At 42.6% G+C, this 18,749-nt stretch overlaps 1 protein-coding gene across 2 annotated transcripts in view; it reads left to right on the forward strand.

The window, feature by feature from the left end:
- Positions 1-18,749, forward strand: part of MARCHF7 (membrane associated ring-CH-type finger 7) — a 178,157-nt gene that overhangs the window by 81,779 nt on the left and 77,629 nt on the right. Inside the window, exon 4 of one of the 2 annotated variants that reach the window (XM_053698345.1) lies at positions 7,973-8,134. The exons of the other annotated variant lie outside the window; for it this stretch is intronic. Within the exon in view, the coding sequence (XP_053554320.1) occupies positions 7,973-8,134 (162 nt within the window). The remainder of the gene's footprint in view (positions 1-7,972; positions 8,135-18,749) is intronic. 2 annotated transcript variants of the gene reach the window in all.

The raw sequence follows: 18,749 nt of genomic DNA on the forward strand, positions 1-18,749 counted from the left end.
AAAAGATTGGCTGCACTTGGTCCCCTCTGCATATTTTTTCATAATTTTTGAAATTTGAATATTTTTGCCTCGGCAGAGGTTTCTTTTGGGAGACAGGTTCTTCAAGCAGTGGTGCCTTCTGTTTAGGTCTGCCTGTCTTGTTTTCCCTCCCCTAGTCATCTGTGTCCTCTAGCTTGGGTATTGGTTCCCACTAGTAATTGATGATGTTGTGAACTCTCCATATCTTAGGAAAGAAAACAAAATTTATGCTTACCTGATTTCTTTCTTTCCGGATATGGAGGGTCCACGACTCCACCCTTACATTTAAGACTTATTTTTTTTTTTTTACTAAACTTCAGGCACATCTACACCTTTTGTGTTTATTACATTTCCTTTCGGTTCGAATAACTGGGGATTGTGGGAAGGGGAGTGACACTTAACAGCTTTGCCTCCTGCTGGCCAGGAATGATATTCCCACTAGTAATTGATGACGTCGTGGACTCTCTGTATCCGGAGATACATTCACTTTAAAGGGATAGTCTACACCAGAATTGTTTTAAAAAGAATGCGAGTCCACGGATTTCATCCTTACTTGTGGGATATTATCCTCCTGCTAACAGGAAGTGGCAAAGAGCACCACAGCAGAGCTGTGTATATATAGCTCCTCCCTTCCCTCCACCCCAGTCATTCTCTTTGCCTGTGGTTAGTACTAGGAAGAGGTAAAGTGAGGTGTTAGTTTTAGTTTCTTCAATCAAGAAGTTTTTTATTTTAAATGGTACCGGTGAGTACTATTTTCCTCAGGGAGGATATGGAAGAAGAATTCTACCCTGAGGTTGATCTTAGCGGATGTAACTAAGATCCATGTTGGTTCCCACAGAGCTGAAGGTAGTACAAGAGAAATCTTCAGTGTGGAGAACAGTTTCATGCTACAAACAGCATTGAGGTATGTTCAGTCTTTTATTTCTGAGGAGACTTAGTGTATCAGAACTGGCTGACATTTTTTCCCTGCAAGGGAAGGGGTAAGCAGTAGACCTGTTGAAACAGAGGGTATTACTGAAAAATCTGTGTGTATTATTTATTGACACAGTACTGGGCTTAATGCAGCAAAGGGGCTTATTGCAGCATATATCAGAGACACTGGGAGAGGCAGCCTAACAGTTTTGTTTTTTTGAAGATAACAATTATATGGCTGTTTTATGAGGTTGTGTTTGGGGGACCACATGGCTTATTGCTAAACCGCTTTCCATGCGGTTGTTCAGGCTAAGGTGAACGTCGTCCATGATGGGCGGGGCCTATTTTCACACGCTCAGACATGCGGTTACTCTGGCAGCAGGCATTAGCTCCGGTTGAGCCTAAACTGCTGTTCTGTTAACCGGATCGTTGTCGAGTCTTTTTGCAGTACCCTGGGGGCAGGTAGGCGCCACAGCAGAGCTGTGGCGAGGTGCAGGGGTCGTTTTTTGAAATAGAATACATTTTTTGCTATAAAAATCTTTTAGAGGTTAATTTAACCCTTTGCTCTTAGGGTGCAATCATTTTTGGCACTATTGTATATGTGTAGCTTATTGGATAGCGTTTAACGTTTTTAGGCAGTTTAAGAAATAAAAAAAGCGCACAATGTTTTCCAAAAGCGCAGTACACGTTTTTAAAAAAAGTCTCATTCAATAAATAGTGTTTAACGACTATTGTGGTTATTACTAGTCTGTTCAACATGTCTGACATTGAGGAAACTCATTGCTCTATGTGTTTGGAACCATTGTGGAACCCCCTCTTACATTGTGTACCTTTTGTACTGAAAGGGCCTTACATTGTAAAAAGCATATTATAGGTAAAGAAAGTGTGCCTAAGGATGATTCTCAGTCTGAAGAGAATCAGGATATGCCATCCAATTCTCCCAAGTGTCACAACCTTTAACGCCCACACAAGCGACGCCAAGTACCTCTAGTGCGTCTAATTCTTTTACTCTGCAGGAGATGGCTGCAGTTATGTCAACTACCCTTACAGATGTATTATCTAAATTACCAGTGTTACAGGGTAAACGCAGTAGGCCAGGTATTAATGTGAATACTGAATCCTCTGATGCTTTATTGGCTATTTCCGATGTACCCTCAGTGCTCTAAGTTGGGGGTCAGGGAATTGCAGTCTGAGGGAGAACTTTCAGACTCAGGAAATGTTACCTCAGACAGATTCGGACATTATGTCCTTTTAAATTTAAGCTTGAACACCGCCACCTGTTACTTCGGGAGGTTTTAGCAACTTTGGATGATTGTGACACTATTGTGATACCACCAGAGAAATTGTGTAACATGGACAAATATCTAGAGGTGCCTACTTACACTGATGTTTTTCCAGTTCCTAAAAGAATTTCGGAAATTGTAAAAAAGGAATGGGATAGACCAGGTTTTTCCCATATCACACCATTGGGGACTCTTGGCAAACGGTCGCTAAGGTGGAGGGAGCTATTTCTACCCTGGCTAAGCGTACAACTATACCTATTGAGGACAGTTGTGCTTTCAAAGACCCTATGGATAAAAAGTTAGAGGGTCTTCTAAAGAAATTATTTATTAATCAGGGTTTCCTTTTACAACCTACGGCTTGCATTGTTCCAGTTACTACTGCAGCAGCTTTTTGGTTTGATGCTCTAGAAGAGTCTCTGAAGGTTGAGACTCATTAGATGACATTTTCGATAGAATTAAGGCTCTCAAACTAATTATTTTATTACTGATGCCGCTTTTCAAATTGCTAAACTAGTGGCGAAAAATGCAGGATTTGCCATTTTAGCGCATAGATAGTTATGGCTCAAATCTTGGTCTGCTGATTTGTCATCAAAATCTAAGCTTTTAGCTATTCCTTGTAAAGTTAAGACCCTATATTTGGGTTTGAATTGAAGGAAATCATTTCTGACATTACTGGAGGTAAAGGCCATGCCCTACCTCAGGATAAGTCGGTTAAGATGAGGGGTAAACAAAATAATTTTCATTCCTTTCGAAACTTTAAAGGAGGACCCTCTGCTTCCTCTTCCTCCTCAAAGCAGGAAGGGAATTTTTTTTTCAATCCAAGTCAGTCTGGAGACCCAACCAGGCTTGGAATAAAGGTAAACAATCCAAGAAGCCCATTGCTGCTGTAAAGACAGCATGAAGGGGCGGCCCCCGATCCGGGACCGGTTCTACTAGGGGGCAGACTTTCATTCTTTGCTCAGGCTTGAGCAAGAGACGTTCAGGACACTTGGGCACTGGAAATCGTGACCCACGGATATCAACTGGAATTCAAGGATTTTCTCCCAAGAGGGAGATTTCATCTTTCACGATTATCTGTAGACCAGATAAAGAGAGGCGTTCTTACGCTGTGTAAAAGACCTCTACCATGGGAGTAATTTGTCCCGTTCCAAAACTGGAACAGGGGCAGGGGTTTAACTCAAATCTTTTCGTGGTTCCCAAAAAAGAGGGAACTTTCAGACCCATTTTAGATCTCGTGTCTAAACAAATTTCTCAGAGTTCAGTCATTCAAGATGGAGACTCTAAGAACAATCTTACCAATGATCCAGGAGGGTCAATATATGACTACCGTGGACTTGAAGGATGCATACCTTCATATCCCTATTCACAAGGATCATCATCAGTTCCTAAGGTTTGCCTTCCTGGACAAACATTATCAGTTCTTGGCTCTTCCCTTCAGGTTGGCCACAGCACCCAGAATCTTCACAAAGGTTCTAGGGTCTCTTCTAGCGGTTCTCAGACCGCGGGGCATAGCAGTGGGGCCTTATCTGGACGATATTCTGATTCAGGCGTCAATTTATCATTTGACAAAATATCACACGGACATAGTATTGTCTTTCCTGAGAACTCATGGTTGGAAGGTGAACATAGAAAAGAGTTCACTAGTTCCACGGACAAGGGTTCCCTTCTTGGGGACTCTGATAGACTCGGTAGACATGAAAATATTTCTGACGGAGGTCAGAAAAACAAAGATTCTAAATACTTGCTGAGCACTTCAGTCCATTCCTCGGCCATCAGTGGCTGTGTATGGAGGTCATTGGATTAATGGTAGCGGCAATGGACATCATTCAGTTTGCCCGCTTTCATCTCAGACCACTGCAACTGTACATGCTTGGACAGTGGAATGGGGACTATGCGAATTTATCTCAGATAAATCTGGATCAAGAGACCAAAGACTCTTCTTTGGTGGTTTTCGCTGTATCATCTGTCCCAGGGGACATGTTTCCGAAGACCCTCGTGGGTGATAGTGACAACGGACACCAGTCTTCTGGGCTGGGGCGCAGTCTGGAATTCCCTGAGGGCTCATGGTGTTTGGACTCAGGTGGAGTCTCTACTTCCAATCAATATTCTGGAACGGAGAGCGATATTCAATGCGCTTCAGGCATGGCCTCAGTTGGCTTTGGCCAAATTCATCAGGTTCCAGTCGGACAACATCATGACTGTGGCATATATCAATCATCAGGGGGGAACAAGGAGTTTCTTAGCGATGATAGAAGTATCCAAGATCATCCAATGGGCGGAGGCCCACTCTTATCTGTCGGCAATTTACATCCCAGGAGTAGAAAACTGGGAAGCGGATTTTCTAAGACTTTTCATCCGGGGGAGTGGGAACTCCATCCGCAGGTGTTTGCTTCATTGATTCGCCAATTGGGCAGACCGGAAATGGATCTGATGGCATCTCGTCAGAATGCCAAGCTTCCACATTACGGATCCAGGTTGAGGGATCCCCAGGCCGAACTGATAGATGCCTTGGTCGTTCAGCCTAGCTTATGTGTTTTCAGTTTCCTCTCCTTCCACGCGTGATTGCTAGAATGAAACACAAGAGAGCTTCAGTAATCCTGATAGCGCCTGCGTGGCCACGCAGGACTTGGTATGCGTATTTAGTGGACATGTCGTCTCTGCCACCGTGGAAACTTCCTTTGAGACAGGACCTTCTCATTCAAGGTCCTTTCCAACATCCAAATCTAATTTCTCTGCAGCTGACTGCGTGGAGATTGAGCGCTTGATTTTATCTAAGCGAGGATTCTCTGATTCGGTCATCGATACTTTGATACAGACTCGAAAGCCTGTCACTAGAAAAATCTATCATAAGATATTTCGTAAATATCTTTTATTGGTGTGAATCCAAGGGTTACTCATGGAGTAAAGTTGGGATTCCCAGGATTCTGTCCTTTCTCCAAGAAGGATTGGAGAAAGGGTTATCAGCAAGTTCTTTAAAGGGACAAATTTCTGCTTTGTTAATTTTGCTTCACAAACGTCTGGCAGATGTGCCAGATGTTCAGTCTTTTTGTCAGGCTCTATCTAGAATTAAGCCTGTATTTAGACCAATTACTCCTCCCTGGAGTTTGAATTTAGTTCTTCAGGGGGTTCCGTTTGAACCCATGCATTCCATAGATATTAAATTGTTATCTTTGAAAGTTCTGTTTTTAGTTGCTATTTCTTCTGCTCAAAGAGTTTCTGAGCTTTCAGCGTTGCAATGTGATTCGCCTTATCTTATATTTCATTCTGATAAGGTTATTTTACGTACCAAACCTGGATTTCTTCCTAAGGTTGTTTCAAATAAGAATATTAATCAGGAAATTGTGGTTCCTTCCTTGTTTCCTAATCCTTCTATGGAGCGTCTATTACATTACTTGGGCGTGGCCCGTGCCTTGAAGTTTTACTTACAGGCGACTAAGGATTTCCGTCAATCATCTTCATTGTTCTGGAAAGCATAGAGGTCAGAAAGCTACGGCTACCTCTTTTTGGCTGAGGAGTATCATCCGCCTGGCATATGAGACTGCTGGACAGCAGCCTCCTGAAAGAATTACGGCTCATTCTACTAGGGCTGTGGCTTCCACATGGGCCTTTTAAAAAAACGATGCTTCTGTTGAACAGATTTGCAAGGCTGCGACTTGGTCGTCTCTTCATACTTTTTCCAAATTTGATACTTTTGCTTCTTCTGAGGCTGGTTTTGGGAGAAAGGTTCTTCAAGCAATGGTGCCTTCCGTTTAGGTCTCTGTCCTGTCCCTCCCTTTCATCCGTGTCCTGTAGCTTTGGTATTGTATCCCACAAGTAAGGATGAAATCCGTGGACTCATCGTATCTTGTAGAAGAAAAGGAAATTTGTGCTTACCTGATTGATTTCTTCTACGATACGAGTCCACGGCCCTCCCTGTCATTTTGAGACAGATTATATTTTAATTTTCAACTTCAGTCACCTCTGCACCTTTTAGCTTTTCCTTTCTCTTCCTAAACCTTCGGTCGAATGACTGGGGGTGGAGGGAAGGGAGGAGCTATATATACAGCTCTGCTGTGGTGCTCTTTGCCACTTCCTGTTAGCAGGAGGATAATATCCCACAAGTAAGGATGAAATCCGTGGACTCGTATCGTAGAGGAAATCAATTTATCAGGTAAGCATAAATATCCTATTTTACTACCTATTCCCCACCTTTACACAACCATCATTGTTATATTAATACTTTTATAACATTTAAACCTCTAAATTTCTGCCTGTTTCTAAGCCACTACAGGCAGCCTCTTATTATCACGTTTTTTTTTTGTGTCTTTTTTTTAGCTTTTCAAATTACTAATTCATGTGGGCTATATGGATAACATTGTTCTCTCTACTGTGGAGTTTTGGCTGACTGCACTAATAGGCTAAAATGCAAGTCAATTGATAAGTCCTATAAGTGGGCTGTCAGAGGCTTTAGATAGAAGGTAGTCGGAGGTAAAATATATAGATAGAGAACAATGTTGGCTGTGTAAAACTGAAGAATTTTTATTTCCCCCCCCTATCTAATCTATTGTTGGGGGGGGGGATTGTTGGAATAGACTGTCCCTTAAGTAACTATTATTCTAAAATTATTATTCTTAAATTTATTATAAAATTTAAATAGATCTGAAGCTCAAGCCACCCACATACATGTGGATAAACTGCTTTTCAGTGTCGAGCTATCAGTGACGTTAGTTTTCTGTAAGTTTGCCTCAATCTTTTTACAGAGGGATTGTGTGTGAGTGTGACTGAAGAATGGTCTGACCACACACACACAATGTCTGTATCTCCAAGTATTGATAAGCTCATTTGATCTATTAATATGTAGTCAAGGTGTGAGTATTGTGACCATGATGTTGAGTAAAAAGTGTAGTTGCGTTGAACAAGATGTTAACTCAATGGGTCTGTAAGGCCTAATTGCTTAATGTTTTGGCAGATTGTTTGGAGGTTTAAAGGAGTATTGGAATTTAATTTTGAGTCTAGACAAAGGTCTAAAGTGACATTCAGGTCACCACCTACTGTACAAAGTGCCCTTTTTAGATTCTTGAATAAGTGAGAAAAGTTTTTCATTTAAGCATTGGAATGGGGTTTGAAGAATAATTTAGAAAATTATATCTATCTCACACGTTATGTGGGCTGGTTAAACCACTCAGCCCTTGTTATATGAAATGAACATTCTTGATATATTCAAGATGGCGTGTGTTGTGTATATCCGCATCAAGATGTGACCACGGTTGTTAGTGCCCATATCCTTTAACTGTTTGGTACCCTGTCTCTCTCTCAGTGGCGTATTATGGCTACATTTTGAGGTTATCTGAACTAGAGCACAGGTGAAATAATCAGCTGATTAGTAAACATGGTTATTTTACCTGCTCTCATCCAAGGTAATCGAGAAAACCTGGACTGTTGGAGGCCTGAGGACAGGTTTGAAAACCAGTGCTTTAGATTAGCTTTTACAGAGCTCACTCTCTTGCGGCCATGCTGGCTCTGCCCACCCCAGTTCTGTAACGTTCCTCTGTGCGTTAAATAAGATGAGGAAAATATAGCAAGTCATTGGAAATGTATAGGAAAGGGCTCATTTTGGTTTGTTTGTTTGACATGGGTTTTGCTCATTGAACATGCCCGTTTTAAATTGGATGAGCCTGCATACCTCACTTTCATTATGAGAGAGAGACTCTTAAACTGACTTAAATGTACATGTCTGTTTTATTTACTCTCCATTCAAGATAAATGTTTGCTTTCTTTAGGACTCCAGTGCTTTGCGTACTTCTAGTAGAGACTGGACCTTCAGGGAGAGGGATAGCCTTGAGCCTTCCTGGAAGGCTTCTTCATCATCCTCATATCAACGGTATTCAGGAACTCATGATCGTAATTTGTCCAGTAGCATAACTGGAAGCAGAAGTCGGATAGTAAGTAATTTTTCTGGCTTTGCTCTGTTTGCTGCATGGTTTGCTGCTGAATAAATTGTTGTCCTTCCAACTAGATGGTTTTATTTTGTGTGTGTGGCTTTTTTTTTTTTTTTTCTTTTAAATAAGCAAACCTATTCCTAATTTCTTTATTGTGCAAATCCAAGAATAACTATTACATCCATGAAATATATTTCTAATGGTAGTCCTCAAAATCCTATTCTTGCATATGGGAATTAATCTCCTGGCCACCAGGAGGTGGCAAAGACACCCCAAACAACAAACCTTAAATTAACCTCCCCCTTCCCTCCCCGTAGTTCTTTGCTTCGTCTAGGAGGTAGGCAGAGATTAGAGGTGCTCTGCAAGATTTATTTCTATAGTATCCTCAATGGATTGTTTCCTTCAAGAGCGGGTTAGGGGAGTTTTTTTCCATATGACCGTGTAAATCTGAGTATTGGAGTCATCCTTTCACAGGTGTTGCAGGGAAGATCCCAGGGCTCCCCCACTAAAATACTTTCTTTTACAAGATAAGACGAGTCCATGGATTTCATCCTTATGGGATATCGCCTCCTGGTCAGCAGGAGGAGGCAAAGAGCTCCACAGCAGAGCTGCATAAATAGCTCCTCCCTTCCCCCCCCAACCCAGTCATTCTCTTTGCCTGTGTTAGTGATAGGAAGAGGTAAAGTGAGGTGTTAGTTTAGATTCTTCAATCAAGAGTTTTTTTTATTATCAAACGGTTCAATTGTGTGCTGTTTTTATTACAGAGCAGCTTCTGAATAGTCTTCTAGGCTATGGGAACTGGGGGATTTTTGTATCCACTGCGCCTCCCATATTTGTGCTGCATTATCTGTATATGGTCTTTTGAAGTTGTAACCAAGACCCTGCTATTTCACAGGACATCAGGAGGAAGATTGGACCTCTTGATGCTGTGAAGTTATCATGCTGTACCTTCAGCATAGAGGCAAGTGCATTTTTTATTCTGGCCTATGGCATATCTCAGACTAACTGTACTGACCATATATATATTGGAGAATAGAGGGCTCCCTTTATACTTTTCCCCAGACACAAGGGCAGTTTTGCATCACCTAAAAGCACTGGGGTATGCGTACATAGCCGGTTCATTTTATGTTTCCAGACACTCGAAGGGACGGACCGGAATTAGCTTAAAAACGCTGGAAATTTGTTATATAGGTATGCGCTATTACCAGACACTCTAGCACGTATGTGGGACCTAGAAGCACTGGGATTTGTGTACAACGGGCTGGCTGACGCTGGGGACGGATGTATAATTTATTTACAAGACTCCGGTTCTTGGCGGCAGTTTGAGGTGTTTTCTGACAGCGCAGCTCTCCCTATTCCAGTGGCAGTGTAGTCTCCCTCCCTAAGTCTGCTTGAGAGGGAATTACAAGTGACTTAGGTGCATAGTGTGGCGGTGTTTGAGCTTGGTCAGGAGGCAGGTAGGAGCCGCAGCAGAGCTGTGGCGGGGTGACTGTGTAATTTTGCAAAAGTAAAACTGTACAATACTTCTATAACCATTGTACACATGTGTAATTGACCCTCTGCCTTTGTGCTTAAACTTTATTTCGTATTGAATCCTAAATACAATAAATCTATTATAAGCTTCAGATTTCTATTCTTAGAGACGGTACAACAGATTTTTTTTTTTTTTTTTAGTGATTTGACCAAGATTGCTTTTTGTTAGGTCATCCATGACAACCTTGAACAAAATACATGTCCTATGTGTTGGGATGCCTTTGTGGAACCCCCTGTTACACTACGTGACACTTGTGTTGAGACAGCCTTACAATGTAAAGAGAAAATATTTTTTAATAAAGATATGTCTAAAGAATGTTCTCAAACCAATGAGATTCAGGGTATGCCTTCTCCCCAAGCGTCACAGCCTTTAACGCCTGCACGAACGACGCCATTTTCTTCAACGGCGTCTGCTTCTTTCACTTTGCAGGATATGGCTGCAGTTATGTCATCTACTCTCAGAGGTTTTGTCTAAGTTGCCAGTGTTGCAAGGCAAATGTAGCAGGGCAGAAACCCATGGGGCCCCTGCGACTTCTCATGCTTTGATGGCTATTTCTGATGTACCCTCCCAGACCCCTGAATTGGGGGGGTAGGGAGACACTGTCTGAGGGGGAACTGTTGCCCCAGACAGATTCGGACGTCATGTCCTTTAGATTTAAGCTTGAACACCTCCGCCTGTTACTTTGGGAGGTTTTAGTGACTCTGGACGACTGTGACTCTATTGTGGTACCTCCAGAGAAATTGTGTAAGATGGACAGATATCTGGAAGTTCCTCCTTATTCCGATGCTTTTCCGGTTCCTAAGAGAATTTCGGAAATTGTTACACGGGAATGGGAAAGACCGGTTATCCCGTTCTCCCCTTCCCCTATGTTTAAGAAAATGTACCCTATATCTGACACCGTGCGGGACTCTTGGCAAACAGTCCCTAAGGTGGAGGGAGCTATATCCACCCTGGCTAAGTGTACGACTATCCCGATTGAGGACAGTTGTGCTTTCAAAGACCCTATGGATAAAAAGTTGGAGGGTCTTCTAAAAAAGCCATTTGTTCATCAAGGGTTTCTCTTACAACCGACGGCCTGCATTGTACCAGTCACAACTGCGGCTGCCTTTTGGTTTGATGCCTTAGAAGAGTCTCTGAAGACTGAGACTTCTTTAGAGGAGATAATAGATATAATTAAGGCCCTTAAGTTGGCTAATTCTTTTGTTACAGATGCCACCCTTCAGATCGCCAAATTGGCGGCTAAGAATGTAGGTTTTGCCATTTTAGCGTGCAGTGCCTTATGGTTAAAATCTTGGTCTGCAGATGTGTCTTCTAAGTCCAAGCTTTTGGCTATTCCTTTCAAGGGAAAGACCCTTTTCGTGCCTGAATTGAAAGAGATAATTTCTGACATTACGGGAGGTAAGGGCCACCTCCTCCCTCAGGATAAGTCATTTTCATTCCTTTCTAAATTTCAAGGGAGTCCCTTCCCCTTCCGCTAAGCAGGAAGGGACCTTTGCACAAGCCAAGCCCATCTGGAGACCCAACCGGGCTTGGAACAAGGGTAAACAACCTAAGAAGCCCGCTGCTGCCCCTAAGACGGCATGAAGGGGCGGCCCCCGATCCGGGCCCGGATCTAGTAGGGGTCAGACTTTCTTTGTCCAGGCTTGTATAAGAGATGTTCAGGATCCCTGGACACTAGAAATTGTGTCCCAGGGCTATCAACTGGAGTTCAAAAATTCCCTCCCAAGGGGAAGGTTTCTTCTTTCACGATTGTCTGTAGACCAGATAAAGAGAGGCGTTCTTATGTTGTGTATAAGACCTCTCCACTATGGGAGTAATTTGTCTCGTTCCAATACAGGGGCAGGGGTTTTACTCACTCGTGGTTCCCAAAAAAGAGGTAATGTTGAGACCCATTTTAGATCTCAAGAGTCTAAACAAGTTTCTCAGAGTCCGATCCTTCAACATGGAGACGATTCGGACAATTCTTCCATTGATCCAGGAGGGTCAATATATGACTGCCGTGGACTTAAAGGATGCATATCTTCACATTCCTATCCACAGAGATAATCACCAGTTTCTAAGGTTTGCCTTCCTGGACAAACATTTTCAGTTTGTGGCTCTTCCCTTCGGTTGGCCATGGCACCCAGGATCTTCACGAAGGTTCTAGGGTCTTTGCTAGCGGTTTTCAGACCGCTGGGCATTGCAGTGGCGCCTTATCTGGACGATATTCTAATCCAGGCGTCTTACCAACTGACAAAGTCTCATACAGACATGGTTCTGTCCTTTTTTCTAAGGACTCATGGGTGGAAGGTGAATCTAGAAAAGAGTTCACTAATTCTACAGACAAGGGTTCCTTTCCTGGGAACTCTAATAGATTCTTTATCCATGAAAATCTTCTTGATTGAAGTTAAAGATTCTGAATACATGCCGAACCCTTCAGTCCAATCCTCGGCCATCAGTGGCTCAGTGCATGGAGGGAATTGGATTGATGGTGGCGGCAATGGACATCATTCCGCTTCCTCGTTTTCATATGAGACCTCTACATCTGAGCGTGCTCAGACAGTGGAATGGAGATTATGCAGATTTGTCTCCTCAGATAGTTCTGGATCAGGAGACAAGAGACTCTCTCTTCTTTGGTGGTTGTCGCTGGATCATCTGTCCCAAGGGACGTGCTTCCGCAGACCTTCATGGGTGATAGTGACAACGGACACCAGTCTACTAGGATGGGGTGCAGTCTGGAATTCCTTGATGGCTCAGGGTGTGTGGACTCGGTCGGAGTCTACTTCCCATCAATATTCTGGAGTTGAGAGCAATATTCAATGCGCTTCAAGCTTGGCCTCAGTTGGCTTCGGCCAAATTCATCAGATTTCAGTCGGCCAACATCACGACTGTAGCTTACATCAATCATCAGGGAGGAACAAGGAGTTCCTTAGCGATGACAGAAGTATCCAAGATAATTTGGTGGGCAGAGGCTCACTCTTATCTGTCAGCAATCTACATCCCGGGAGTGGACAACTGGGAGGCAGATTTTTTTTTTGAGCAGACAGACATTTCATCCGGGGGAATGGGAACTCCATCCGGAGGTCTTTGCCACCCTGATTCTCAGGTGGGGCAGAGCGGAATTGGGTCTGATGGCGTCTCGTCAGAAACAAGCTCCCGAGATACGGATCCAGGTCAAGGGATCCTCAGGCCTAACTGATAGATGCCTTGGCAGTGCCTTGGTCGTTCAACCTAGCTTATGTGTTTCCACCGTTTGCTCTCCTTCCCCAGCTAACTGCTTTGAGATTGAACGCTTGATATTATCTAAGCTGGGGTTCTCTGATGCGGTCATTGATACCTTGATTCAGGCACGCAAGCCTGTTACTAGAAAGATTTACCATAAGATACGGCGTAAATATCTTTATTGGTGCTACTCATGGAGTAGGGTTAGGATTCCCAGGATTTTATCTTTTCTCCAAGAAGGATTGGAGAAAGGGTTGTCAGCAAGTTCCTTAAAGGGACAGATTTCTGCTTTGTCTATTTTGTTACACCAGCGTCTGGCAAATGTTCCAGATGTTCAATCTTTTTGTCAGGCCCTGACTAGAATACGGCCTGTGTTTAGACCAATTGCTCCTCCTTGGAGATTGAATTTAGTTCTTAGGTTCTTCAAGGGGTTCCGTTTGAACCCATGCATTCCATAGATATTAAGTTATCTTGGAAAGTTTTATTTTTGGTTGCTATTTCTTCTGCTCGCAGAGTTTCTGAGCTTTCGGCTTTACAATGTGATTCTCCTTATCTTATTTTCCATGTTGATAAGGTGGTGGTGCGTACCAAACCTGGTTTTCTTCCTAAGGTTGTTTCTAACAAGAATATTAATCAGTAAATTGTTGTTCCTTCCTTGTGTCCTAACCCTTCTTCTCAGAAGGAGCGTCTGTTACATAATTTGGACATAGTTTGTGCCTTGAAGTTCTACTTGCAGGCGACTAAGGATTTTCGTCAAATATCTTCATTATTTGTTGTTTTTGCTGGGAAATGTAGCGGTTAGAAAGCTACGGCTACCTTTTTCTTATTGGCTGAATAGTATCATCCGTGTTGCATATGAGACTGCTGGACAGCAACCTCCATAACGAATTACGGCTCATTCTACTAGGGCTGTGGCTTCCTCATGGGCATTTAAAAATGATGCTTCTGTTGAACAGATTTGCAAGGCCGCAACTTGGTCATGTCTTAATTTTTTTTTTTAAATTTGATACTCTTGCCTCATCTGAGGCTGTTTTTGGGAGAGAGGTTTTTCAAGTAGTGGTGCCTTCCGTTTAGGTCCCTGTCTTGTCCCTCCCTTTCATCTGTGTCCTATAGCTTTGGTATTGTATCCCATAAGTAAGGATGAAATCTGTGGACTCGTCATATCTTGTAAAAGAAAAGGAAATTTATGCTTACCTGATAAATTTATTTCTTTTACAATATGACGAGTCCACGGCCCACCCTGTTATTTTTTTCTAAAGACCGGTTTTTATTTTTGTTAAACTTCAGTCACCTCTGCTCCTTGGCTTTTTCTTTCTCTTCCTAACTTCGGTCGAATGACTGGGTTGGGGAGGAAGGGAGGAGCTATTTATGCAGCTCTGCTGTGGAGCTCTTTGCCTCCTCCTGCTGACCAGGAGGCGATATCCCATAAGTAAGGATGAAATCCGTGGACTCGTCATATCGTAAAAAGAGAAATTTATGGGACACTCCTGCATATTTGGTGGGATTGCCCCTTAATCCAGCCCTTCTGGCGAGACATCCATAGAGAAATCCAAAAGGCTCTCTCAGTAGACATCCCTTTCAATCCCTTAACGTTTCTATTTAATAAACCACCCAAGATCAAATGTAAATACAGACAAGTCTTACTATATATTATGTTAAGCGGAGCAAAACGGCTAATCCCCAGACTATGGAAACAGCGCAGTGTACCAACTCAGAAAGCTTGGTCACAAAATGTTACGCTTCTCTTGTCCCTAGAAAAATTCCACTACCAAAACACGAGCAGGATGGACTTTTATTGTGCCATGTTGCTATTCTGGGAAACATACATTCACTCACACACACACACACACACACACCAGATCACTCCCCCGACCAGCTAAGACCAAAAGCGAGACACCAGCACTTGCTTAATTTAATTATAATCACTTTTGATATCATATAGGGAACACCTCTCTTGGGTGCTTGGGAACTTGGACCCTACCACACATTCTTCACCCTGTTGACAATTATCTATCTGAGCGTATATGTATTTGCAAGACTTCATATCCCTAGAATTATGTTGCGTAGCATAGACTATTCATTTATTTGTTCAGTGGTTTTTTGAATCCACACGGTTTGAAAAAAAAAAAAAAAAAATTCTTTCACAAGCTATTTGGTTCCATTGAGATGCATCCATGAGGTCAGTTTTATCATGCATCACAGGACTTTGAATATCAGTTGATTTTGTTACTTTTATGATTGATGTAACTATGCTATGCCGGATGTTTTCCATGGCAATTGTAAAACCTTTAATTTTCTCAATAAAGCTTGTTGGAAAAGAAAAAAAAAAAAAAAAAAAATTTATCAGGAAAGCATAAATTTCCTTTTTTATACTCCCTGACTATCCTGCAGTGTTGGTTAAACTGCTTGTCAGCAATCGCAGCAGTCCTGTAGATGAAAAGAAAGTGTAGCAGTAGATGGGGCAAGTCCATTTTACTTTTTCCTTCCACTACTTCTTACAAGCTAGTTGCCTTCCTAAGGGAGTGTGGTGGTTTGTACATACGTTCCGCTGTGCATCTGATACCAGCATTAACCGAACCCTTTACAGCTCATCTGGTAGTCTTATTTGGAAAGGAGATTATAGGTAATGGAAATTCCTTCTTCATGAGCCTACCCTTTATTATGGAGTACAGATTGCACAGTGAGTGAACAGCTGCTATGAGCCACTGTTTGTTTTGTTTTGTGACACTGCAGTGCCTTTCAATTTACCCTGTCAACTATTTAGTCTGCAGGCCTGCGGCAGTAGGGTTAACTTTTTTTTTTTTTTTTCTTCTTATGTGGAGTCCACGGCATCATTCCTTACTGTTAGGAAAACCTGAACCTGGCCACAAGGAGGAGGCAAAGACACCCCAGCCAAAAGCTTAAATACTCCCCCTACTTCCCTCATATCCCAGTCATTCTTTGCATTTCATCACAGGAGGTTGGCAGAGAAGTGTCAGAAGATTCGGAGTAGTTCCTTATGATGGGTATTTACTCTTCGGAATGGGACTGTAGTTTTAAGGAGCCTTGTCAGCCTCTCAGTGAGAGCTTTGGCCAAGGTTAGAGTCTGGAGATGCAGGGAGAGTCTTTCTGCGAACCCATCCAGACTCGTATTAACAGCTCCTGCTCACTGCCTGCTTCCATCACTCAAGTCCATGTCAGGAGCGATCCTACAAGACTGTCAAACTTGAGAGGCTGTGTTTCTGTTCCACAGCATAGATTCCAGCAAGATCGTATCCTGTTTAATACACATTTAACTCAAGAAGACAGGGTCACAGTGTGGCTCCTTTTTATCTGTATGGAATCGAGGGTTAATATCTCCGGAGGAGGATTATTGAACAAAGGGAATTAATCACATAATTTTAATTTATTATGATTATGCTGCGACATGTGTGAGATGAGGCTCAGGCAGATGTTGTAACGTACAGGTTTTACTTTTATTTCGGTAAGCTGCGCAGCCTGAAAGGCTTGGCCCTTTTTTTTTTTTTTTTTTCTCCTATAGCAGGGGTGGTCCTGCATTGCTCTCTACATGACCGGGTGTTGTCACACTGATTTCCTTTTTCCTGACCGTACGGTTTACAGGCGACAAAGCGGTTTCTCTGTTGGGCCTGGGTCATAGGAGGTGGTGAGTGCCCTAGCCATTGGGGGTGTAAAGGTGCCGTTTTATCTTGGTATCAATAGTCTGCTTTATTAGCGCAAGCTATGGAGGATTCTGATGCGTTAGAGGGTACTCCCTCTACCCAAGTCTAATACCTGTCTTTATTGTGAGGAGGCCACGGTATACCCGCCTGCTCAATTATGTTCCACATGCCTTGATAATGTAATAATGTCAAAGTGAATATATTTAGTACCACTGAGCCTTCCACCTCTGAGGAGTCTCTGTCCCGTGAGGTGTGCACCCTACAGTCCTCTCCTAATACACATGCAGCTTCCTGTAGCACTCCTAATCCTTTATCTGGAGGGGCCCTTTTACCGCCAGACTTTGCTGAGCAGTTACAAACGGCAGTGTCTGCGGCCTTTAGTGCTTTACCTCGCCCTGCTAAGTGCAAGCGAAAGGTCAAATATTGCTTTCCTCCCCAGGGTCATCTACTAATTTATTGCATTTATCTGATACAAGATTATCTGATGACGCTTCTGATACTTCAGAGGATGCTCTTTCTGGGTCGGAATCTGCTGCCTCTAAGCATTTGACTGCGGAGGAACCAGACTTTAGATTTAGGATTGAACACTTACGCTTTCTACTAAAGGAAGTTTTGGCTACTTTAGAGGTCCCAGAGCCTAAATTGCCTAAGGAAACTTAGATTCCTAAATTGGATAAGGTCTACGAGGACAGGGTTATACCACAGACTTTCCTGGTTCCCGTAAAGATGGCAAACATTAAGAATGAATGGGAAAGACTTGGTTCCTCATTTTTTCCCCTTCTTCCTTTAAAAAATTATTCCAGGTTCTGGACTATTAATTGGAGTTGTGGGGTTCCATCCCCAAGGTTGTTTGCGCTATCTCTACACTTGATAAGCGTACTACTATTCCACTTGAAGATAGTTAGTTTGTTGTTTAAAGAGCCCATGGATAAGAAGATAGAAACTCTGTTAAGAAAGATGTTTCAACTGGCAGCGGCGGTTGCTGGAGCGGCTACCTACTGGTGCGACTACTTATCTGAGTTGATCGCGGTGGAGGGTCCCCTCAACGTGATTCAAGAAAGAATTAAGGCCTTAAGGGTAGCTAATTTTTCTTTCATGTAATTGGCAAGAGTCCATGAGCTAGTGACGTATGGGATATACAATCCTACCAAGAGTGGCAAAGTTTCCAAAACCTCAAAATGCCTATAAATACACCCCTCACCACACCCACAATTCAGTTTTACAAACTTTGCCTCCTATGGAGGTGGTGAAGTAAGTTTGTGCTAAGATTTCTACGTTGACATGCGCTTCTCAGCATTTTGAAGCCCGATTCCTCTGAGTACAGTGAATGTCAGAGGGACGTGGAGAGTATCACCTATTGAATGCAATGATTTTCCTAACTGGGGTCTTTTTCATAGGTTCTGTTATCGGTCGTAGAGATTCATCTCCTACCTCCCTTTTCAGATCAACGATATGCTTTCATATACCATTACCTCTACTGATAACTGTTTCAGTACTGGTTTGGCTATGTGCTATATGTGGATGGGTGTCTTGGTAAGTATGTTTTTTATTACTTAAGACACCTCAGCTATGGTTTGGCACTTTATGCATTTATATAAAGTTCTAAATATATGTATTGTACTTATATTTGCCATGAGTCAGGTTCATGTATTTCCTTTTGCAGTTTGTCAGTTTCATATTTGAGAAAAGTAAATATTAAGAAATTTTTCTTACCCGGGGTTTAGTCCTCCTTTTTTTTTTTTTTTCAATTGACTACTTTGTTTCAAATTGCGGGCTGACTTAGGCTCGTGGGTGCGCCAAATGCTACACTTTATTGCGTCATTCTTGGCGCTAGAATTTTGGCGCGAAAGGCACGTCTGTTGATGCAAGTTCGTCATTTCCGGCGTTGTAATTGACGCAGAGGTTTCACACAGGGTTGCGTCGTTGGTGACGCGAGTGTCATTTCTGGACATGGTTGGCGGCAAAAAAAATTTCAGTTACGTTGTGCGTCATACTTGGCGCCAAATTTTTTCATTATTTATTGCCCCATTGCTTTTGTCTCTTGCCTTTTTCTATGTCAGAGGGCTATGCTATTTGCATTTTTTCCCATTCCTGAAACTGTCATATAAGGAAATTGATAATTTTGCTTTATATGTTTTTTTTCTTTTACATTTTGCAAGATGTCTCAATCTGATCCTGCCTCAGAAGTATCTGTTGGAACTTTGCTGCCTGACATCGGTTCTAC

Source organism: Bombina bombina, chromosome 1, assembly GCF_027579735.1.
Source record: "Bombina bombina isolate aBomBom1 chromosome 1, aBomBom1.pri, whole genome shotgun sequence".
Taxonomy (NCBI): Eukaryota; Metazoa; Chordata; class Amphibia; order Anura; family Bombinatoridae; genus Bombina; species Bombina bombina.